The sequence below is a fragment of the Cupressus sempervirens genome, chromosome 5 (genome assembly GCF_028749045.1).
Source record: "Cupressus sempervirens isolate cs-2001-9-10 chromosome 5, ASM2874904v1, whole genome shotgun sequence".
NCBI lineage: Eukaryota > Viridiplantae > Streptophyta > Pinopsida > Cupressales > Cupressaceae > Cupressus > Cupressus sempervirens.
In genome coordinates this window covers 266,624,447-266,649,132 of record NC_143122.1, presented here as the reverse complement: position 1 = coordinate 266,649,132, position 24,686 = coordinate 266,624,447, and the positions used below count along the sequence as shown (strand labels likewise).

Genomic DNA, 24,686 nt, shown 5'->3' with positions numbered 1-24,686 from the left:
TGATCATGAACATGCAGGCAAAGCCTTGATGGATCCAAAGCACTCCTTCAAGGAGAACAATGGTGGTGGTGGTTCACATAGTTTAAGTGCAGATTAAATTGGGAGCTTGCATTGTTTAATGTGGATGATCTCAAGACAGGGGACTCCTACTTACATCATCATCAAGGGGAATCAATAATTCTTCAAGTCTTCAAGTATGCAGATCTATACAAACCCAAAACAGGGGAATCAACTAGAGTTGAATGCAAGCCCCTTTAAATTCAATTGCCACAACACTTTTTAACTCTTTCTCCGATAAAAACACAATAAGTAGGAGAAAAAACCCAAGTTTGTAGTCTCTGTTCACAAAAAGACTTCTCAAGATTGTAGTTTGTGATCACAATTAGTAATCTATAAAGACCAACTTTGGAGTTTCTGATCACATTGATAGACTATTTTCCTATGTACCGGAGAAAAACTATTTGACACAGTGTACACAACACGAATGTTCTTGATGAAAAATTGAGATTCATATGGATTATAAATAACTCCAAAACTTGAAGCTTTAATTGTAATTTTGCTGATTAGTTCCTTTTCATGTCTGAATATATAAATGAAGTGGTCACAACATGAATGTTCAAACCTCCATTAAAATATTCACCTAAGCATTGTTGGCAGACAAAGCAGAGGGGAAGGACTTGAAAATTGTAGAGCTTCTAGCTGTATTCTTTAGCTAATTTTTTTGACACAAAAATTTAGTCCCTACCAAAATTAAGTCTAGCCAATCATAAATTTGAAATTATTGTATAAAAATATATTTAAAAAATAAGACATTTGAAATTTTAGATTATAAATTTTTGTCATTCTAAAAATTAATTCAATAAAAAGCTAATGAAAACACTTGATTTATAAAAATAGAAAAATTAAGTCTAGCCAATCATAAATTTGAAATTATTGTATAAAAATATATTTAAAAAATAAGACATTTGAAATTTTAGATTATAAAATTTTGTCATTCTAAAAATTAATTCAATAAAAAGCTAATGAAAACACTTGATTTATAAAAATAGAAAACTAATGAAAACATTAGTTACCTAATAACTAAGAACTGAAAACTTGATTTATAAAAGTGATGCTCTTTTCCATAGACCATGTTAGTCTTGTGGGCCCTTAAATTTTCCCTATTCTCCTTCCCTCCACACTCTACAGAAATTATCGCAATAGTAGGCCGTCTAATGTGGGAAATATGCATTAAGGAGGGGGACAATGGTCCATCTTAGTGTTGAAATTACTAAAGTTAAAAACCCAGGCTGTAATCCATTAATTTATCCGTACCTATCTGCCCCACTCTCCTACTTTTTGACCTCTTGCACTTCCTCTCCGCCCCAACTTGGTAGAAGCCATTTTTCATTGTTTGTTCTCCTCCCCTTCTCGATAAAAAACCTTCTTTCATTGCGCTTTTCTTGTATTATTTAGTGTGTTCAGTTCAATTCTTAATACCATGGCATCCACTTCTGGGAGCAGCCCTTCCTCCAATCCATCTAGTTTTACTTCTGATGAACCCCTTCACACATACGAACCTCTTGCCACTAAGCTTGCCTTCAAAAGTGATAAGAAGTATCACGTGTTTCTGAGTTTCAGAGGGCCAGATGTGAGGAAGACTCTGGTTGACCATCTCTTTCGAGCTCTCTCTGTTGCAGGCCTCAATGTCTTCTTAGACACTGAGAAATTGAAGAAGGGCGAAATTATTGACGAGACCTTGGAAGGAGCAATAAAGAGCAGTGAAGTATGCATTCCTATATTTTCAAAAGGGTATGCAGAATCAACTTGATGTCTCAGAGAGGCCGCTGCAATGTTGAGGTCCAATGGTTTCATTATTCCTCTGTTTTATCATGTCGCTCCAACTCATGTCAGATATCCTGAGAAGGAGAACAGTACCTATTACCAATCATTTCAAACACATCGCGGCCATTCAGATGGGTACGAAAAAGAAGAGATTGACCGGTGGGTTGATGCCCTTCATCAGATCTGTAAACGCTCAGGTTGGTCCATGGATATGACAGGCGGGTAAGTATTACTTTAAGTGATGTTAATCAACTGAAAAGGGGCTATGGTTTTGAATAATTTATGTTGTGCATTTGATTTTGAATTAATAAACAGTATTTATTTTTATTTTTATGTTTTATAGATACTAGGCTGTAGTGGAATTATTTTATTAATTTTAAATGTTTTACAAACTCAGTTCAAAATGGATATTGGTAGGAAACAACCAGTCTTGACCATTAGGTACTTTAAAAAATAAGATTTTCAGAGTTCCATTGACTACAATCAATTTGTCAGATAATTACATCATAGTATAAATGGTATACAAATTCACTTCTTTAGCTTCTTCATTCCTGCCATGAGTGTAGTAAGACTTTCTGGAACTCTGCACTTATTAAAAACATACGCCCTGTACCTCCACATTACTCAAAGACAATCTCCACAATTCTTTTACACCCTTGTTAGTATTAAATATTAAAAACTGCCATGTAATTTAATTTTCCAAAGATGCCCTACTAATAAGTCATTCTTGAATGGATGGTGACATATATGATTCTTCGTTGATTCCCAATAGTACCAAAATCAAAACGATCTTCATAACTTCTAAAGCCCCTGCTATCCACCCGTCAATATTTCACTCCCCATTAGCAGTAAAATCAGAGACAAGTGAAAGAAGAGTATGATAAAGGTTCTAAATACAAATCTCGACTGATTTGGTAGAACAAGTATTACATCTGTAATTTCAATACCTTATAGTCCATTGATAGTGTCAGAATCCAGATGCCCCAAGATGGACACAAGTATATCCCATGAATATATGAAATATAACCACGATTAGATATACATATACACACATACCTTACCCACAGTAGGATATTCATATCTATATTTAATTTGTTCAGAATGCATATATCCATACATATATTTACTCATATTGATATATATGAAGATTCTACCCTCTGTGGATATACATCTGAAGTTACACCCATTTTTTATTATGAAAAAACCTCTTATCAAAGAAGAAAAGATGTCCTCCACCAAGCCATCTAGTATATATTCATAAATAGATAATAAATAAATGATAATTGACAAATAATTATCAATCTTAACATAGCCTACTTGCTGGATAAAATCACAGAAGACCATTCTATAGAGAACATCCATCATTAAAATAGAGCAAAGCCAGACAACCACAAACTTGCACTGCAACATATCTACAAAATGCAAAAGACCCAGCTAAATACCAAGATATGAGTATGGCTTTAAGAAGAAAGTTTTTGTTAGAGACATGTATACACTAACTATAATCTAATGATTTCAGATCAGAAGCTCCTCTCAAACCTACATCCATATATTAGCAGAGGAGAAGCCCTCAAAACACACATCCTCAGATAAAACCAATTGACGCTTCCATAACCATCCCATGGGAAGATGCAATAGTCCCATTGCTTAATCATTAAGAGATCTAAGAGGGCCCAACTTACCAGAGTACACCATAAAAGAAGAAAATATATTACAATAGCTGAATCAAACAAAGATAAGGGAGAGCAGAAAAGATAACAAATACCTATATCTGCAACATAATGTCTATGAATGCCCATAGCCAATAAAAAAAAGTAGTATACAAGGTAAAAAGAGTGAGTCAACCTTCAGCCACCGCACCTCATCCACAAGCACCCAAAGATACTTACCAGAAGATCAATCCAAATCCTTAGAGGCATCAAACTAGAAAAGAAAAAAGCACCAAGGCCAGAAAAACAAATACATACTACACCAGCAAGACGATAAAACCAAAACGAAAGTCAACAGGAAATAACTTAAAGAAAGAAGAAGAAAATGGTCCCAAAGAGTAAGGAAGCCAAACGAACAAGAGGTCAGAGAAGAGGCTCAAACTCATTAGAGAAAGAACAAAAATAGAGCCACCCAAGCAATCGAGGGACAGACACAGAAGGGGCACAAAACCAACACAAAAATCCCTAGGAAAAGAATGACCAGAGCAAGGCATGCGAAAGGTCAATGTAGAGCAAACAAAAACTAAACAGAGGAAAAGGGGAAGACTGAAGACAACACAGCCAGAGACAAATGGAGAGGAGAGCCTAAATAAAAGGCAAAACTCATACTTATAAAACATGGAAGCAAACAAGACAAGACATCGAGCCCTGTACAAGCCAAAAGTAAGGGCCAAAACACATAACAAAAATGGACGACAGTAATATGTCAACCAAGGTTAATCTAGAGTATTTGCATTGTAGCCTTCCTCCAGCTAAGACACTCATCTCTACCTCATTTTCAGTGGCATTACGTATGGGTCTAGCCAACCAAGCTGCTACAGATGCATCCAAATGATGAATTACACACCTTATTCCAGCCGTTGCAGGGTTGCCTCTAGCAGCTCTGTGAAAATTGAGCTTGTAGGGCTGGTGGATTCCATTTACACACTTTCCTCTTCTAAATAGCAGCTTGTCCTCCTACTCTAAAGTGGGCGGGGATCTTAACTCCAATCCAATTGGCTCTTGTTCTTTCCTCCTTGATTGTAAAGTATGCTTCTTTAATCTGTATGCTACCCACTCTTCTATTTGCTACCTCTACAAAGGATGCTTCTATCTTATTAGTTAACTGAATAGGGAACGTCTGTTTTCCTTTAACTATCTGTCTATTTCTCTCCTTCCCCACCTCCCAAAGAAATATAGACGGACAGATCACCCATAGTAATCCATAAGTGCCATGCCTTTAAGTATATTAGTAACTGTATTAAATTTTGTTTAAATTCTTTTTTTACAAACATTACACACCTTCTAAATCCAAAAGTTCTTATTTGATTTTGTTCTATTACATTATTAAATTTCCTTTTTTTAAGTAGCTGCTTGTAAGGACTGGACTTTCAAAACAAGTGCCACATCAATAATTTCCATAAATAGTGGAAAAGCACATAAAAGTCAAGGTCAATATGCTTTGACTAGTCAACATTTATAATATCCAATATAATGAAAAGTATATATATTTTTACAAGCACGACAAGGGATTATTATCTGATGTTCTAAACTTACAAATAACAGTGTTAATCAATATTCAACAACTGACTAACCTAAAATAGACCAAAGAGGCCATCAAACACTTTCAAGAATGTCAAAATGTTCTGCTTATGATTACCAAGCTGATAAGAGCTCCAAAACCTAAAGAACACAAAAGGGTGAGAATATTGTAGGAGTGTTTTACCACCCTACCACGAAGCTATTAAGCTTCCTCAAAATCTTTCTAGACACGAAATATACCCAACCCAGCAACGAGGAAGTCTAACCAAGCAAAACTAAGAGAAGTAATGAAATTGTGTGTAGTAATATATGTATTCTCTAATGTAAAAGAAACTTATCCCCAATTGAAAAGCATCCCAAGAAGTCCATCAAGGCCTGAACTCATCTCAGACAACAAAGATATGCAAGGTGCATATGAAAACATCAAGCATCACTACCATATCTTGGAATCAGATTCTATTCCTAGACACTTGAGTTATATACATAGTTACATTGCCCTAGGGTACGGGGGGACGACAGAATGGGGGGACAAGTTTTTGGGATGGGGGGATAGAGGGGCCTTAATTTGGGGACAAGGGGAACAACAGGGGGATGGTGCAAGGACAGTGGTAGGGGATAGAGAGGTTGTATATATATGGCACTTAAAATACTAGTTATGGAAATATATTTTGCAATATAAGATATAAAGATGTAAAAGAGTAAATAGTTCAACATTGCATTGAATCGGAACATCAAACATAAATAGTCGAATCAGCAAATAGTCAATACCGCAACCTCCCCGCATCCTCAGCGGAGGTGGCAGAATTTGGTGGCACTGCTGGGAACAAGGGGACAGAGTCTCCAAGTCCCCAGTGCATCCCCATCTCTGAGACATGAGGCAAAGAGGGCGGGGATGCGTCTCTATGTCACTATGGTTATATACATACAAAATCCCAAGGGGACGGAGTCTCCAAGTCCCTAGTGCATCCCCATCTCTGAGACATGAGGCAAAGAGGGCGAGGATGCGTCTCTATGTCACTATGGTTATATACATACAAAATGTGTCTCTATGTCACTATGGTTATAAGCATCCCAAGAAGTCCATCAAGGGGACGGAGTCTCCAAGTCCCCAGTGCATCCCCATCTCTGAGACACGAGGCAAAGAGGGTGGGGATGTGTCTCTATGTCACTATGGTTATATACATACAGAATGCGTCTCTATGTCACTATGGTTATAATAATCCCAAGAAGTCCATCAAGGGGACGGAGTCTCCAATCCGGTGGCATCGCTGGGAACAAGGGGACGGAGTCTCCAAGTCCCCAGTGCATGCCCATCTCTGAGACATGAGGCAAAGAGGGCGGGGATGCGTCTCTATGTCACTATGGTTATATACATACAAAATGCGTCTCTATATCACTATGGTTATAAGCATTCCAAGAAGTCCATCAAGGCCTGAACTCATCTCAGACAACAAAGATATGCAACATTGGAACCCCATAATGCAAGCATACTTTCTAAAAGTTAAGGATTCTTGGTGCACATCCAATGCATCATGAAATAACTACACCTATAAATACCAAACATGATAATGAACTTATCAAACATTCATTTAATGAGTTCACCACTTTCTAGCTCTGATATATTCTCAAATCTAAACTACAATTCAATTAAATTAGTCAGAGAAAGCTTACTAATAAAGGACCAAATGATACCTTTCTATACATGTTAATTATCAAAAGAAGGGCATCAATAGCCTATAAGAGGAAGAACATAAAAGTAGGCACCAATTCATCAAATCTAGTTTCGTATGCCTAACTCCAACAACATAAACACATCTACAATTGTTACGACATATGTACCTATAACAAGAACTGAACTATCAAGAAAATCAATATGACGCTCACTCAATACAAACATACTCATTTCCAAGCAACCTTAATATTAAACAAACATATTAATAGGATAGACTGATAAGATTGTCACACCTGGCATTCAAATTCTTAACATGAAGCATAAACTCCCTAACAAGAATACATACACTTGCCCATGCAAGTTGGACTCTAAAGCATTCGATCATGGTAAGACTAGAAGAGAAACACGGCTGCTATGCCTCCACAAATAAAAAGCTTATTATCTTGTCGATTGCAAATTCAACCATATGCTAGTATAAGTATGCATAAAAAAAAAATTGAACTACAGGTTGGCTGCTTTACCCCATACTATAGGCAGAAAATTACAAAAGGACACTACTTGAGCCAGCATAAGATAAACAACACAGGCAAGATCATAGAGGAGATCCAGTGTCTAAACAGAATGCTAAAGTGGAGCTCCTAGAAATGTTATATCCATATAATTTTGGCCTGGTTTGTAGAGTGTACTGAGTTTGAAAGGAGCATACGAGCTACGAGAGTTAGGCACGTGGCATCAAAGTGTGTGCACAATTAAGTATGTGGAAGTAAGCTTGGGTAACACCCACAAAGGATTGAAAAGAGACATCATGATTCATCAAAGGTGGAGGAACAACAACAAAATAGTGGAATGAAGACATGAATTTGCAAACCACAACATGCAATCCTATGTGCTCTTGTGATAAAGATGACCAAAATAAATATGAGGCATAATTGGATATAATATGACATGACAAATCCATATTTTAAAAGAAAAATGATGAGCAGATTTTTCACTTTGATGCCACCAGGAAACACCTCACCTACCTTCTACACAGCTATAGACATTAATTTCAATCAATAAACCAGAGAAACATAGCAACCAAAGTGTCACGGCTTTTGGAATGACTGCGCTAAGATCTAGTCATGCCCCTCTAAAAAGGTAATTTCAAAGAAGTAATATGTAAAGCCTGATTCACAGAGTTCTCCTAACATGCAAATAAAGACATCATTCATGCAAAGACAAAGAATTAGGCATATAGGCACTCAAAGAGCCATGCTAAATGAGAAAGTGTATCGATGAAATTAACTTGACCCTGCCATGTTGCTGAACTAGTTGGAATGTGTAGGTAGACAAGCATGCATAGTTTGAATGAACAAAGACCAGCGATTTATTTGACATAATGCTTCACAGAAAAATTGTCTCCTAGCATGTAGGAAAATAGGAAGATCTCAAGCCCAACTGTTGTAACCTCCCCAAAATAATGATAATAATAATGATATATGGTAATAAGATGCAGATACAGACTCACTTGGGTAAGAAAATTTACAGACACAACAACCCTCAGAATGTGGAAAATATGCATCAGCAATCAGAATACATACATGCAATCCCCTACAAAATCCAATTTCTATAAAATAGATGAATCGAATGATCATAGATAAATGTTACCCAAGCCAAATATAAATGACAACCAAAAAGGAGAGTTCAAAATGCTAAAGTTACCAACTTTGAAAAGACAAAGAACCAGAAAAGTTCAGATGATGTACAAATAATATTGTTTGCAATGTGGATAAGGACAAAGGATGCACCCAAGAGAAGGGTTATGATGCAGAGGTAAAATACAACGGAAGCAAACACAATAGCAAATAGGAACTAGCACCAGCAAGAGATAGATTATAAAATTCTTCTATTTAATTTATCAAATGAACCGTACATACATTAGCTCTTTCTGCAGATTTTTTCTCTTTGTAACTTAGCATCCAGAAACTTTGCTCTCAAGCCTGACCTAAACCTAAACCTACGACTCTACTTATACTTGCTAAGACGGTCTACGGAAAATTCTAGATTATTACAAAATAGAAAATTTTAGATTAGTATAGAATAGGGAAGAATGACCCCACAATGGTCTGAACAAATCCCAAGAAAATATCTTATCGTAATGACAAAATCGAGATAATTTCCTCAAATTGGCTCATGCATAAATTATGTCCAAAATTCTTTATGTGGATGCTCCTGCACCGGATTAGCTCTTAGACCCAGCTGTAACTTATCCAAATTCTCCCAAATGCTGAAGTGACTGAGCAATATATGAATTAGATAAGGCCTGCTATCTAGCGCTTGAATACAGTGATATTAAACTCTTGATTATCATCCACAGTGAAGAACACTTTTCCCCCTAAATCTACCTCCAATGAAAGGGATTGAATCTATATAGAAATCTTGATTTGCTTCCCCCTTGATAACTCAAAACATTGGTCCTCATAAAGCTGTCACAGTCTTCTCTGCTTACTTTCTGTATGAATCATCTCTTTCCACCCATGTCAATCATCGGAATAGGAAACATATGGAAGCTATTTGAGAAATATTTCCTTAATTATTTTATGCATACCTTGCACGCTTCCCTTAACACTCAGTCTGCCTCTTTATTTACAGCAACTATTAATTTATTCTCCTCATCTTTGAATGAGCGATTAATTTGGGAAATTTCTCAATTTCTTTATATATATTTTTTACCTCGTAAACTTTATACTAGAAAGAAAAACATTTTCAAGTAATGTCCACATGGCAAAGAAAAATCGATTTCTTAGTCAACGTAAAATGGATTGTGACACTGCTTTATGTTTATTGAGTCAAATAATTTGAAGATGTAAACAATTGCAAACGGTGCCAAATTTTTTCTTGCCAGCCCTCTCATTTTAATTAAATATATATAGAGAGGCAAAACTACGATATATAGTGTTTTTCCAATTTGTTTTGACTTCAGTATTTCCACCATTGCAACTTTGAAGCGCAGATGATAAAGAGGGTGGTGAATGACGTTATTAAGATGTTAGACATAGTGCCCTTAGAAGTAGCCAAGCATCCAGTGGGATTGGAGAGTGTCAAGAATGTTCTCATTCAGAAACTAAATCTTAATTCAAAGGACAAAGTAGTAAAAGTTGGGATATGCAAGGGCTTAAACATCACACACTAATGCTTCATTCTTATAATAAAAGTGTTAAATAGTAAAAATTTGACTTACTTTTCCAAGCTTAATTTCTTGATTAGTGTGTGATCTGGAATATGGAGAATTGGTGGTATTGGTAAGACTACAGCTGCGAAGGCTGTGTACAATCAAATTTATCTTGATTTTGATGCTGCTGCTTTTGTACCTAATGTCCATGCCACTGCTAAAGAGCCTGCAGATCTTCCAAAATTGCAGGAAGTTATTTTAAGAAAATTGCCTGATTTTGATGGAAATGTGGAAAGCGTGTGCTACTTGTTTTGGATGATGTGTATTCTAGAGAACAATCGAATGCTCTTATTGGTGATTGGTTGGTTCTTGGTAGCAGAGTTATAATATCTTCAAGGGACAGACACATCCTCAATATTGCTAGGGTTTCATCGGAATGTATCCACGAGATGAGTGGATTGGAGATAAATGAAGGTCTCGAGTTGTTTAGCTGGCATGCTTTTCTCAGGAAAAGTCCGAGTGCCAGTCACAAAGATCTGTCCAAGAGCATAGTGGAAGCTTGTAAAGGGCATCCTCTTTCATTGGAAGTCATTGGGTCCTTTTTGTATGATAAGCATGAGGACCAAGGCTGCTGGGCGGAAGCTCTTCTCGACATAACTCAAAATTCAAAAATTTAGAACAGACTTTACATCAGCTATAAAGCCCTTAATGATGATGACAATGAAATATTCATAGACATTGCTTGCTTCTTTATTGGAGAAGAGAAAACATGGCCCGTTGTTTTCTGGAAATCCATGTACAAGAAGGTGCACATTGCTATATCTAATCTTTCTATGAAGTTATTGATAAAGATTGATGACGAAGGATTCTTTGATATGCATGGCCATTTGCGAGATATGGGGTAAACTATTACCGAAAAAGAAAAAATGGGAACCCGCAAGTGGAAGCCTACCCATTCAAACACAGTATCCAACAATTTGTCTCACTTTCGGCTCATTGGAGGCAATCCGCAAAGTCTTGAAATGCTTTATACAGGTGGTCTTCGCTATCTTCATTTGGAGGATCTGACCATTAAATGCACGACAAAAGATCCACTGTCCATGCTGCCCCGTAGTTTGATATGGCTACGTTTGAAAAATTGCTCCTTTGAAGTTGGAATGACTAGGGTAGCAAAGAAACGACGAATACCACGACACTACAGCATGTTGGATAACGTTTGGCAATGTACGATCATGCAAATTAAACATTGTCATAGTTCAGAGCTTTTAATCAGTCCCCTCGTTTCAACTCCTAAGCTACCTGATAGCATTGGCAACCTGTCACATCTTCACCACTTGAACTTGAAATTTTGCTACAGCTTAAGTAGCCTCCCTGATAGTATTGGCAATCTATCACAGCTGCACAATTTGAAGTTGGGATATTGCAAGAGCTTAAGAAGCCTCCTTAATAGCATTGGCAACCTGTCACATCTTAAACGCTTGAACTTGAAATTTTGTTACAGCCTAAGTAGCCTCCCTGATAGTATTGGCAACCTATCACAGCTGCAGAATTTGAAGTTGAGATATTGCAAGAGCTTAAGCAGCCTCCCTAATAGCATTGGCAACCTGTCACAGTTGCAGTATTTGGAATTGAGAAACTGTAGCAGCTGAAGCAGCCTCCCCGATAGCATTCGCAATTTGTCGCAACTGCAGTAGTTGGGCTTGAGATTGTGCACTAGCCTAACCTGCCTCTCTGAGAGCATTGGCAACCTGTTATTGCTGCAGAAGTTGTATTTAGCAGGATGTACAAACTTAAGCAGCCTCCCTAATAGCATTGACAATTTGTCACAGTTGCACTACTTGGACTTGGGTTCATGTACCCGCTTAAGCAGCCTCCCTGATAGAATTTGCAACCTGTCACAACTACAGGAATTGAACTTGAGATGCTGTAAGGGCTTAAATAGCCTCCCTGATAGCATTGGCAACTTGTTGCAACTGTGGGATTTGGACTTGGAATCGTGTGAGAGTTTAACTTGCCTCCCTGATAGCATTAGCAAACTGTCACATCTCCAGAAATTGAGCTTGAGATGGTGTACGAGCTTAAGCAGCCTCCCAGATAGCATTGGCAACATGTCACAGCTGAAGTACTTGAGCTTTGAACAGTGTTGGAGCTTAAGTAGTCTCCCTGATAGCATTGGCAACCTGTCACATCTACAGTGTTTGAACTTGAGATGGTGTAAGAGCCTAAGCATCTTCCCTCACAACATTGGGAACCTATCCTAGCTTCAAAGATTGGACATGATGTGTGAGAGCTTAAGCAGCCTCCCAGATAACATTGGCAATCTATGGCAGCTGCAGTAATTGGACTTGAATTTGGAAAAGTGTGAGAGTTTAAGTAACCTCCCTAATAGCATTGGCAACCTATCAAAACTTCAACACTTGAATTTGGGATATTGTAAGAACTTAAGCAGCCTCCCTGGTAACATTGGCAACCTATTACAACTGCAGCACTTGTACTTGTTCCAGTGTAGGAGCTTAAGAAAACTCCCTGATAGTATTGGCAATCTGTCACATCTTCAGGATTTGAACTTGGGAATTTGTAAAAGCTTAAGCAGCCTCCCTGATAGCATTGGGAACCTGTCACAGCTACAGTGCTTGAACTTGGCTAGCTGCAAGGGCTTAAGCAGACTTCCTGAGAGCATTGACAAGCTGCCACAACTGCAAAAATTGAACTTGTACAATTGTGGGAACTTAAGCAGCCTCCCTGATAGCATTGGGAACCTGTAAAATCTGCATTGGTTGAGCTTTGGAAAATGTAACAGCTTAAGCAGCTTCCCTGATAGCATTGGCAAACTATCAGCTGTAATATTTGATTTGGAAAGGGGGGGAAGTTTAAGAGTATTGCAGAGTATCTCTTAAATTTTAGATAGCGTGAAAGCCTAATTAGCCTCCTCAAACCATTGTTAAACCTGTTATGTCACATCCGTGACACCGAAACCGTGAATTGGTATATAGACCTAAACAGCTTGTGGTTTTTCTTCGGGATGCTTCTTAGGCAGGGGTCACATGGAGGAGGCTTGGGCTCTATTTTTTGGGAGCTGGAGGTCCCATGTATTTTTTTTTGAGGGGCTAAAATTTTAATTAGAATATTTTCATATTTTATAGTAGCCCCTACTTTTTAGCTTTTTCATTTTGAGTGGATGAAAAAAGGGTGGGGCTGGAATTAGCCCCACCAATTTAGGAGAGAATTTTACCACTTGTCAATAACCTATATTCATTTTCCCACCAAAAACAAAATAATCAAAATAATCTAGAAATACAATTTTTATATTTAAAATAATGTTATCATAAATTAAAAAATTTAAGGAGTTTCATTTTAAAGTTCATGGGACCACCAGCTTCCTTGTTTTTAGGAGCTAAAGGGGATTCAAAGTCAAAAATTCATGAGACTGCTTCCCTTTAAAAATATTCTTAAAAAAACTCAGTCACACCCGCTCTATTTTTAAGCAAGCAGGTGCCCATGGCACCCCAGCTTAACCTGCAACATTCGGAACATTTATAATCCTTTTACATGAGAGGTATACCTCAATTTATGTATTTCAACCAAAAAAATTGAGATTTAAGAAAGCATAAAATAGTATATTCTAAAAATGCTCAAATTTCCTATCACAAAGATTGTACAGGATGAGGAATGCACTCCTCTCTGATAAATCTGCACCTTTACATGTCTTATTTGCGAACGCCGTATTAATGGGTATGTGCAGGATCATGGTGTGCCAAAAAGTGGCGATGTGAAAAGAGAGAGTTTGAAGACGCCTAAAAGCACTTCAAAATCCGCTCTGACTTTTTTTTACCTATCTAGGAACCAAACCTAGAAGGTTAAGCCGAGCCTTATCGGATATCCGTATCGGATATCCACTATCATATCGGATATCTGATTTTAAATCAAATATCCGACTACTAATTAAAATCATATAATAGTATGATATATTATTTAATAATAATAATATTATTTAATATTAATATTTACTTAATGATATTATTATTATTTAATATGATATTATTATTAAATAATAATAATAATATTAAATAATATATCATACTATTATATTATAATAATAATATTATTATTTAATATAATATTATTATTATTTAATATTATTATTATAATTATTATTATACTATAATATAATAATATTATAATGTATTATATTATAATAACATATTATATTATAATAATATAATATAATATTTCATATATTATAATATATAGTAATGTAATATAATATATATAAAAGATATAATATAATAATAAAAAGTAATATCTTATAATATAATATATAATAAAAAAGTATAATATATTATAAATTATAATAATATAATATAATAATAATATTATTATATAATATAATATTTTATATTATAATATATAGTAAATTAATATAATAAATATAAAAATATATAAAATGTAATATATATTATATATTATATGTTATATTATATATATTGTACTCATTTGTGTCATATCGGATATTCGATGTTATATCGGATATCCGATATAGTATCGAATATCCAATACCTGTGCATTGGATTAAATAAAATCACAGACCCGCGGGCCCTCATTTTACGTGAATTTGGTGCCAGTATTGCCATCGCGGATTGGATATCAAATACGAAATCGGATATCAGATATCAGGTATGTTCCCCTCCGCCCCCCCACCCCGACTCTTTTTAACCTAAATTTAATAGATTTTAACATGATTTTGTTTGTTTTAGTTGAATCTAGGGTTTTTTTGACAAAAATGGTTAAAATTTAGATCTTTTTTTAATATATATTACGTTTTGCAATTCAATAGGAATGGCTAATCAAAATGATGACACTGAGGCAGGGAATAATATTCCTCGTAACCCACCACCAAATGATCCAGTATCCCCACAAAACCATCCACCAAATGATCCTCTACCTCCTCAAAACCCTCTTCGAATCGAGGATTTGATAAATGAAAATCTCACTGAGTTGAGAGCTTTGCATAGAACATACAATAATGTACCTGCACTGGCTCCTATGTTATCCACATTAAACACCATAGTGGATAACATTGAAACCCTTACAAACCAACAAAATGCCGCTCTTTGTTGGCATGATGAAATGCACCAGATGTTTGATGATGGTTTGGATTATGATGAGGTCGCGGCCCTCAACATAACCAAAGACGATTTGGCAAGCCTTTTTGCTAACCCAAAAACGGGTATACCAGTTGACCCAAAAAAAACCAAACTATCGATTAAATGGTGCACAAATGACGCCATACGTGCAAATTTTTGGGACCGTTGGTGGATGGTCTTTGATATCTCTCCACATGGAAATTTAGACATACCATTTTATTTCCTTAGAAAATTATATGCAGAATTTGTGTTGAAACTTAAAGTGAACTATTAGGATTAGGAGCTCCTTAGGATAGACCCTCTTCCCAGCGGAAGAAACTTAGCACTTTTGTCCCCCCCCCCCCGATATCTCCCCCCCTCCTCGAGTGCAGTATCTAGATATTATGGCAGAGGTTAGCTCTCAAACCATCAGAGCCATTCATATGCTAAGTAGCATAATGATATCTCAGGCTAGGTCAGTCCTGCCTCCTCGTGTTGATGATGTTGGTGCCAGTTCATCATCGGCTAGCTCATCACACGTTTGTGTGCCTCACACTTGCATTACATGCAAGAATATTTTCCTGGGTCCCATAGGTGATCTTCCTGAGTATCATTTTGTATTAGACGAGGATACACCAGATGCACGTGCAGAGGCTACAGACCCTGATGCGAGAGAGGAGGGGAATGCAGAGGCATGGACTCCTTCGGTGTCGATACGTGTATACATTTTTTTGTTATGACATATGTGATTTAAAGTTAATTTTTATAATAGCGTAATTTTAATTTTTAAGCCATACTGACTTTTACATGTATGTGATCTTCATTCATGTTTAGTTGATGACCGAGGAGGAGCTCAGACAGATAGATGATGCTACACTCTCAGCCATTTTATTTGGCCTTGAGACATCTACGGTACATTATGTTGTGTTTGCATTTCTTTTTTCTATTTGATATTGTAGCATATATGGTTACTAATCTTTCTTTTATCTTGCAGATACCACCTGCCCCGAGGGGACAAAGTGCGGGGGGTGAGCCAGCATGCATTGACAAAGGAAAGGTAATTAGATGTTTTCTAATTGATTAAATATTGATGCATTCTTGTAAAATGTTTGTGGTAATCTCATTTAATTACATTATTTATTGTATATAGGGTGTGGCTACTGGCGATGAGCCTGTACAGATTCGGCATCCTAGATCATCAGGGATTTTCATTCGCATAGAGAGCCCCATTGTATGTATAAGTATCATTTATTTTTTATTTTTTTAATTGATGCAGAGGAAAGTATGATTGTTGTTCTATACACTTTTTGTGATTTTTTCCGTACCAATAATGATTCATGTCTTGCATATGTTCATTACAACTTAAATAGGCTTATATGCACCTATCCAACCGATCAAGTTGGTTACAAAGGTTTATTTAATTAAACAAATACCAAATTACTACTTTCCCTCCAAAACTAATATGACTGTTTGAATTTGAAATTCAAATTTCAAACTATAGTTTTTATGCATTCCCTAACATTCTAAACTATTCCATTGACTCAAAATTGGTCATATGGATTTATTAAATGCAACTAAGTATGAAACTATCCTAAGACTACCCCATATGGCTCTTTTGGCCATTTTACATCATGTTGCCCTTAGGTCCTTACTAGGACTTTTATGACTTTTGTCTTTCAAAGTACATTGTTTATTACATAATTCTATTATTGGTTTTAATATATCCCAATTAACAATCAATGATGTCTTTGATCCTCTATCTTCATCTGGTACCAAGGCTCTCTTAGATGATTTAATAGGTGCCCTTGCACCAAACACCCCACCTTCAAAGCAACTCTTGTCCCAAGAGTTAAGGGGTACTATCTTCTTTCCTCCCATCCTTCTAGAGGGATGTTTGCAACTTTGCACCTGCAATGTATTACCCTGCACACCTGCATACAAATCATTAGAAACAAAAAGCATTGGATCCTTGTTACCAGTCATGGTAACCTTACTGCCTGCTGATTGTGAACAGTCATGTTTTATCCTTGAAAAAGGCTGAATAACTTGTTGTCTAAGGTCATGCTGACCCTATCTCTTATCCTCCATGGATATGTTCACTTCTTTGTTCACTCTCGTCACCAAAGGACACCATACTATTCTTATCATCACTCCTTTTGCTGTCACTGTCTACTTGTAAGAAGAATTCTGAGTTTTGTCTTGAACAATCTCATCCTTCATAACCAAAAGAGATGGCTTCAGTGGCAGATCTGTCATATCATGTTTACTCTCCCTCTGCTCCTGCAAGTCCACAAACTCTTTCTTGCCAAAACAAATAACTCTTTCCTCATCATGACCAGTCAAAGGATTTAGCTTAAACTTCACACCATCTTTGTGTACTATATAAACATTTGATGAGCCAAAATGAATAGTGTTCCTTGAGGCTTGCCAAGTCCTTCCAAGGATTACATGGCAGCATGTCATTAGAATGTGATCACATATAGCTTGATCTTTTATATTCTCCTATAGAGAAATCCACTATTGCTTGCTCCCTTACAACAATATTTTGTGCATCACTGACCCAAAATGCCCTATATGGTCTATCAGTAGGATACTTCTTCAATCCTAGTTTATTTACCATTTCATAAGACACTAAATCATCAAAGGAACTAGAGTCTATTATCATCTTACAAATCCTACCATGGCGCATGCAATTTGTCCTAAAAATGGATGGTCTGGTCTCCTTTTGCTGCTGCATTTGTGGTCCTCTTCTCACCATCAAAGATTCTCCTTCAAGTTCAGGGTCTGCATTATTGTACTTCTTTTCTTCCTCTTCTCCTTGGGTCAAGGTGACTCTCCTCTCCTCCTTCCTGAAATCCACACCTTTCTCAGGGCACTTGTAGGATTGATTGCCTACTCTTCCACATGTGAAGCATTTACCTATGAAAACACTATTACCTCTTCCACTTCCAAATCTTCCTCCCTTGAAACTTCCTCGTCTCAGACGTAATCTCTTTTCCTTTATCTTTGTCTTGATTGTTTGAAGTGTCAAACTGACTTCTTACACCTCTTCCTCTCATTGTTCCACCTCCTCTCTGATTTGCTTGCCTCTCATTCTTTCTTTTCAACTTCTCCTCTGCCCGGATTGCCAACTGAAAACATTCTCCAAGTGTCCTTGGTACATTCAATCCTATTTCATCTTGAATATTGTACTTGAGGCCATTAATGTATCTAGCCACCTTCTCATCTTCATCTTCCAATCCTCCCCTAATACTCAGGGTATGGAATTTCTCAGTATAGGACATGACATGCATATCCCTCTGTTTCAAATTGTTCCTTCTTATCTTTAAATTTGGATTGCTAAATCTGATGGCAAGAATTGATTTCTCACCATGGTCTTCATTCTCTCCTAATTTGAAATCTTTTTCAATCCCCTTTTGATGCAAAGTCTGCAGCAACTACCTTCCACAAGCCAATAAATGGCTGTCACAATCCAACTTAGGATTCTAGGACTTCTCACAAGTCCTCTTACCCACTTTTGGTATACTCAACCTCTGAGCCAAACAAGGCAATCCCACTTCAAAAACCTCACCAACTGTCACCAGAAATGGAGACAATCATGGACATACTATTCCAACCCAAACTCATCAATTTGTTTGGTTCCACCAAACTCCCAACACACCTTTGCACTTCTAAGCCTACAAACCTTGTAGCCTTCCAATTACCTTCTTTGCACTTTTCTCCCAGTATCCCTTAATAGCATAGGGACTTCTCCATAGGTCCAAACACCCTTCTTGGCACCCACTAAGAATCCAAAATCTTTTGGGCTGATCTTGCTCCAGCACCCTCCAAACTGCTTCTTGGTACCTAGGCCTAGTTGATCAAGTTAGGCTAGGGCTTCAAGGAAGAATGGGCAAGGTGGGTGCCCAAGACCCAAAACACTTAAGGCAATCTCCAACATAGTCAATGCATCCAACTCCAGCACTCAAACTGATCAGAAGTGCTTGCAACCATGACTGTCACCAATTACCTTACAAAAACCGGTCAAGCATATGGGCTTGCTTGACCTAGGGCCGACTTGGAAAAATAGTTGCCCTTCTCTCCAGGCCTCCAACCTTTGGCATTATGTTGCCTAGTCTCCTAACTTGCATATCCCTTAGTTTTAGAGGGTGCCACTGGTGGGAATGCAAGTTAGGGATGCATTTGTGGAAGGGTCTAGGAAATAAAGCTTTTCAGACCACCTTCTACTAAAATGCAAATAACTTTTAAACCCCAACTCCTTTTTGAGTCAAACCAAAACCAAAAGTTTCCTAACTCACCCCTACAACTATTTCATACACTTAGCAATCATAAAAGTTCCATATGGATCTGTACCAGTGTAACAGCCGAGCGATTACCAGTAAATTTCTAGAAAATTGGAGTTTTTATTATTTTTTCTCCAAACCACCATACACTCTGATCTCCCCCTTTCAACTGAGATCACATATGACATATATAAAGGTCTACATGATCGTTGGAACAACCATATAGGCGTTCCCAACCATAAAACAAACAAATAACCACTTTTTGCTAATACTGTTTAGACTCTAAATACCCTATTCTAAGGCCTTTTGGTCCCATGGAGTCACTTGGTTTATAACCACACCAAAATGCTTGTGGGCCTTACATGTGCCTTTATTACAAAACATAGACCAACTTGTAAAATATGGATCGAACCTTTATTCCAACTTCCTAATCTACTTGAATCCTCGCTTTCATGGAGTGGCAAGGTGTCCGACAACATAGATACTTGTTCCCCCCTGCCACATAGGTTAGGTGCCTTGCACCACCTTTCCTCTCTCTCATTCTGAACACTAGTCCACCAAGTGAGTGATGTTCCTCTCAGTCTTGTTGTTGCTACTTTTACCTTCTTATCTGCCTCTATGTCTTCAAGATCAAAGTAGTTCTCAAGGGCCTCTATCCACCCTAGCACTTCTTCACTATCCATTTTACCTTGGTATATTGGAAAATCAATATGGTTCTTCCCACCATTACCTTGTACTGCCTTAATGATTCTCATAAATCTCCTTTCTTCAGGATCATCTGTTGTCTCATGCTCTTGCCTTGCATTACCAACCTCTTCTTCTTCATGGTTCTCTCCATGATTTCTTCCTCTAACCTCTTCTCCTCTAGGTTCTTGCCTTTCCTTTTCTAAGGATTCTATTCTTACAATAAGCTTCAGCCTCTCTCTTCTCATCTGTCTTTCTTCCCTCACTCTAGATGCTTCAAGTTCTCTCCTCTCTCTTTTCTCTTTTGCCAACTCTTCTCTCAATTCTTCAAGTTCTCTAGCCATTTGATTTTTAGGAGGCATTTTCACAACAAGTTTTCTTCCTTCCCAAGGGCCAACTCACTGATTCTCTTTCTTTCCTCACCAAGAAATCTCTGGACACCACTTATGTACCTTTCAACTCTGGGACACACAAGGAGGAATTAGACACAACAAGGCTTCAACAAAGGGACCAACACACTAAGGATTTTCAAGATTATAGGTCTTGGTCACACTCCTAAACACCCAAACTTCAAAACCCTCCTTAAAATGGCTTAAAAACTAGAGCCTGCTTGTTCAAACCCCAAAACTCAATTCTAGAACATTTTGACTTGTCTAATGACAAGATATGATCATGACAACCTACATGAACCTATCAAATGACTCATCTACCATATGAGATCCTAAAATCCTATCTCATGCCCAATTACAACTTTTTTCTTCATATGAGTCCAACATTATAACTTTGTATGCTTCCATAAGCCATAATTGGTGCAAGGATTACCCAATTGACTTCAAGAGATGTTCCATGACCTCTATAATGCCTTGGATCTTCAATGTTCCCCTGATGAGCATGGGATGCTCCTGCATCACTTATCTTCATAAATAAATTCAAAACTAATTTTTGTGATATTAACAACTACTATTTTGTATCTCATAGGAGACTCCTAGTGCACATGAAGTTCGACGGGACAATTATGTAGATTTGATGACGCGGCCACTCACTCCTGAGGAGGAGCCTACAATTGTAAGTTGTAGTTTGAATTCATGATTAAATATGTTATAAATTTAGCATGCTATGAATTATAATGTTATAGTTTAAATTGTAGATTCATCTGACAAAGGTACTTGAACATATAAAGCCCACAATCAGAGAGGTACCAGCATTGCCGAGGGCATATGAGAGGACTCCTGACCGACGCAAGAGGTCGACGAGAGAGGTATTTATTATGAAATTTTGATAGTATTAATATCCATTACGAAAAAGATCATTATGCATTTGAGTAATTCAATGTTAGATACGTAGAATCATATAAATTTAGTAGTCTAACTTTGGGTTTTCCTTTTTTGTTTATGTAGGAGGCATCCGATCCACCTAGTGCAGCGAAGAGGCTGCATTTTGATCATCCACCAGCACCCTAGGATAGTATAGTTTTCGTAGGATGCATCATGAGACATTTTGAGATGGCATATGCCACATTGTAATTAGAAACATTGATATTATACACATTCTGATGGGAGGATCAGCCACATTTTGTATATGGATCTATGTATTTTGATATATATATATTTGAGTACTTTGTCTACGGATACATAATCTTTGATATATATTTGTGTAAAATTTTGTCTATGGATACATGTATTTTGATATATATTTTTTTCATTTACGTGCACAATGATATACATATTAATTTAGTATCTAGTATTGTTCAATTTATCGTGGAGCATGTGTCATGCCCTAAATTTTACTAGTAAAAACACAACAATTTTTTATTTTTTTTGTAGCTTATGAAGTCGCATAAGAAATTACATATTGTAAAACAAGGTTATCATTGAATAGGAGTTCAAGACTCATGTGGATAGTGTGAAGGTGTTAACATTTTAGTCACGGGTGGTTTTCAAATAGATTGGATGACAGTCTAGTTCAAGTTAGTGTCACGAGTCAAACGAGCAAGTTCAAGATACAACACTCATAAATTAGTGAGGTAATTCATATCCTAACAAGCCTCTGATACTAATATTCTATTAGGGTCTGTCGGTTGTATCATATGGACTAGGTCGTGATTCTAGCATGTAAGGGAAGGGGATCAGAATTACTTATTATCCTCATTACCAATGTACACACATTCATTAATCATTACAATATATATTAATGTGAGAATTACTATATTACTATATCCTCATTATCTATCAACATTGCTTCCTCACCAAACTAGCACTCACTACAGTTTTCTAAACACAAAAATTACTATTTCAATACATAAATTAAACTCACTCTAACAAAAGAAAATTACTAACTATCTAGCTCATCAACTACTAACTAATCTAGCTACATTGCCATGCTTTTACATTTACTATTTTAATTACTATAATTACTATACTATTACATTTACTTTTTACATTAAATTACATCTAACTATTCACCGTAAACTCACTTTCTCACTATCAATATTATTGTTATCAAAGCATGTTAAGATTCAAAGTAGTTTCATAGTACGAATTAGTAAGCACATAAAATGAGGAACTCTTAGTAAGTCTAAGGGCCAATTCAAAGTACTTAACTCAATAATAATTCACGATCTATATTTAAACACATCCTACTACACCATCGTATTGAGTGTGTCAATTTAAATTTGTTAGATGAATTGTTTATGCAAGGATTAGGTGCAAGCGTATAAATAAGGTTTGTATATAACATACCTTGTCGTTCTGACATATATGTATCAATGTATCAATGTGCTTTATTGACTAGATAAAACTAGATTTGAGTTATTATGTTAATCCACCATCCATCCTTATCCTTGATTCTCTAATCCCATCATACCGACGACTTACTTCATATTAACCCTATTATATGTACATCCAATCAATCTTGGCTTTTATTTTATTTTTGAGTTAAATATTTAAATTTGTCATATTCTCTAACATGCACACTAATATGCCTTTATTTATTTAATTACTAATTTATTATTTGAGTGTTGGATGTGACTTAGAGGTCACAAGATTGTAATGTGTACCATTCTGTCACTTAGAAAATATATTAGTCTAGGACACTCATTAGTCTCTATATGCTATTATTATTTTTATTTTTATTGGATAGCAGTCTAGAATTTAGGAATATTCTTTAATATTTTATTGCTCTGTATTAAGGAAGGGATTTATTTGCCTTTACCATACATTTTCTAGAGAAAAATGCATGCCTACAACAATGTATCTCATAAATTTTATTATGTCTTCTCTTACAACAAACTTCATTTTGTTATATCATAAAATTAATTTGATGATTTCCTTGCTTAAAATTGCATTAAGCTTGGTAATTAAAATCAATGTTATCCATGCATTTGATATGAACATAAAATTTTCCTTCCAAATTATTGAGTGCACAACAAGATTGTAAGCAATCTACTAAGTTTTAAATTTATACAATCAATGGTATCACATAACATCTATGGATTGTTATTATCAACTAGTCATTTACAATACCACAAGGAGAAAATTTTCTTTCACATTTTCAAATGATAACAATGGTGTCAAAGCAAATCTATGACTCGTACCAATGCTTTCATAACAATATAAACTCCAAATGAAACATGCATATACAACCTTATCAATTATTTCTTCTACACATACATTAGGTAACAATGATACAATCTCCTTCCATCACAATGGGGCAACATAAGGGACTTTTCAAAATCATAAGGAACATGGACATTGAAAGATATGGACAATGAGTAGCATGAACATTGTCCAACATGATCGTTGAGAACATGAACAAGCTGGTGAATCCTCCTTCACAAATGAGGGCACAATGTCAAGTTTTCTCATCCAACATACACACGGGGCATTCTTAAATTAATCTCCATGGAAGAAAATTTCATAAAACTAAAGATTCCATAGTGTTGAAACATTAAATCCAAGATCTCATTTATGATGGGATTGTTGATACCTCTAATGACTCATGTGTCACAAGATCATGTTGATGAACCTATGTCAAGTGATGATTTCCTTAACACCTTCACTTCTTATAACACTAATGAACCTCCTAAAGTGTCAAAGCTTTCGAAAATTCCTCCACCAAACAAAGAACCTAATTGTTTCCATATAGACCATGCGTACCCTCAAGGGCTACAACTAAAAGAAAATCAAGCTAACCATGCGTACCCTATTTTACTTTCTCATCCACTCATAGCCTTCATATCCAACTTCATATCATGTCATTATGCATTTGCTATCTTGCTTATTGGCTTTAATTGCTTATCCTACATGCTATCTTCTTTCATGGATTTCATGGCTTATCCCAAATGTGCTTCATACAACTTTTCAATATGAAAGTCTTTCAAAACATTATACAATATTACAACTCTTTATGCTTTCAAATGCTATGATTGGTTGCAAAATGGAAGAAATCAAGTATTCTAATTGTTCATCCATACTTTCTAGATTTTTCTTATTTGATTAGTTTGATAAAAATAGTTTTAATAATAATAATGCCAGCTTTATGTCAAATAAGGAAAAAACCAAATTTGTAATAAGATATCCATATGCAATTATCTTTCATATAGTTATAAATGCTCTTAAAATTGTCGTTATAGCCTTGTATCACATGCAAATATGATTTGGAAGAACTTGTTCAATATCTTCCTCTTATAATTCATTACAAAGAACCTACCAAAATACAAAA

General features: G+C 36.2%; 1 protein-coding gene and 1 pseudogene across 2 annotated transcripts; both read left to right on the top strand.

Moving 5' to 3' along the window:
- The first annotated feature begins 1,389 nt into the window (after positions 1-1,389).
- On the top strand, positions 1,390-13,022 carry LOC149555576 (disease resistance protein Roq1-like; annotated as a pseudogene).
- Positions 13,023-14,329: 1,307 nt separating this feature from the next.
- Positions 14,330-21,611, top strand: LOC149555575 (uncharacterized). Of its 2 annotated transcripts, none has more exons than XM_089829694.1 (7): positions 14,330-15,719; positions 15,835-15,912; positions 15,995-16,057; positions 16,151-16,231; positions 20,946-21,032; positions 21,148-21,225; positions 21,365-21,611. In XM_089829694.1, the coding sequence occupies exons 1-7, from the start codon at positions 15,405-15,407 to the stop codon at positions 21,425-21,427; spliced, it is 765 nt and encodes a 254-aa protein (XP_089685820.1). In that variant the 5' UTR covers positions 14,330-15,404; the 3' UTR covers positions 21,428-21,611. The 2 variants fall into 2 exon arrangements, with proteins under 2 accessions (XP_089685820.1, XP_089685819.1); XM_089829693.1 differs by having other exon boundaries at positions 14,331-15,719; positions 21,115-21,225.
- The last annotated feature ends 3,075 nt before the right edge of the window (positions 21,612-24,686 follow it).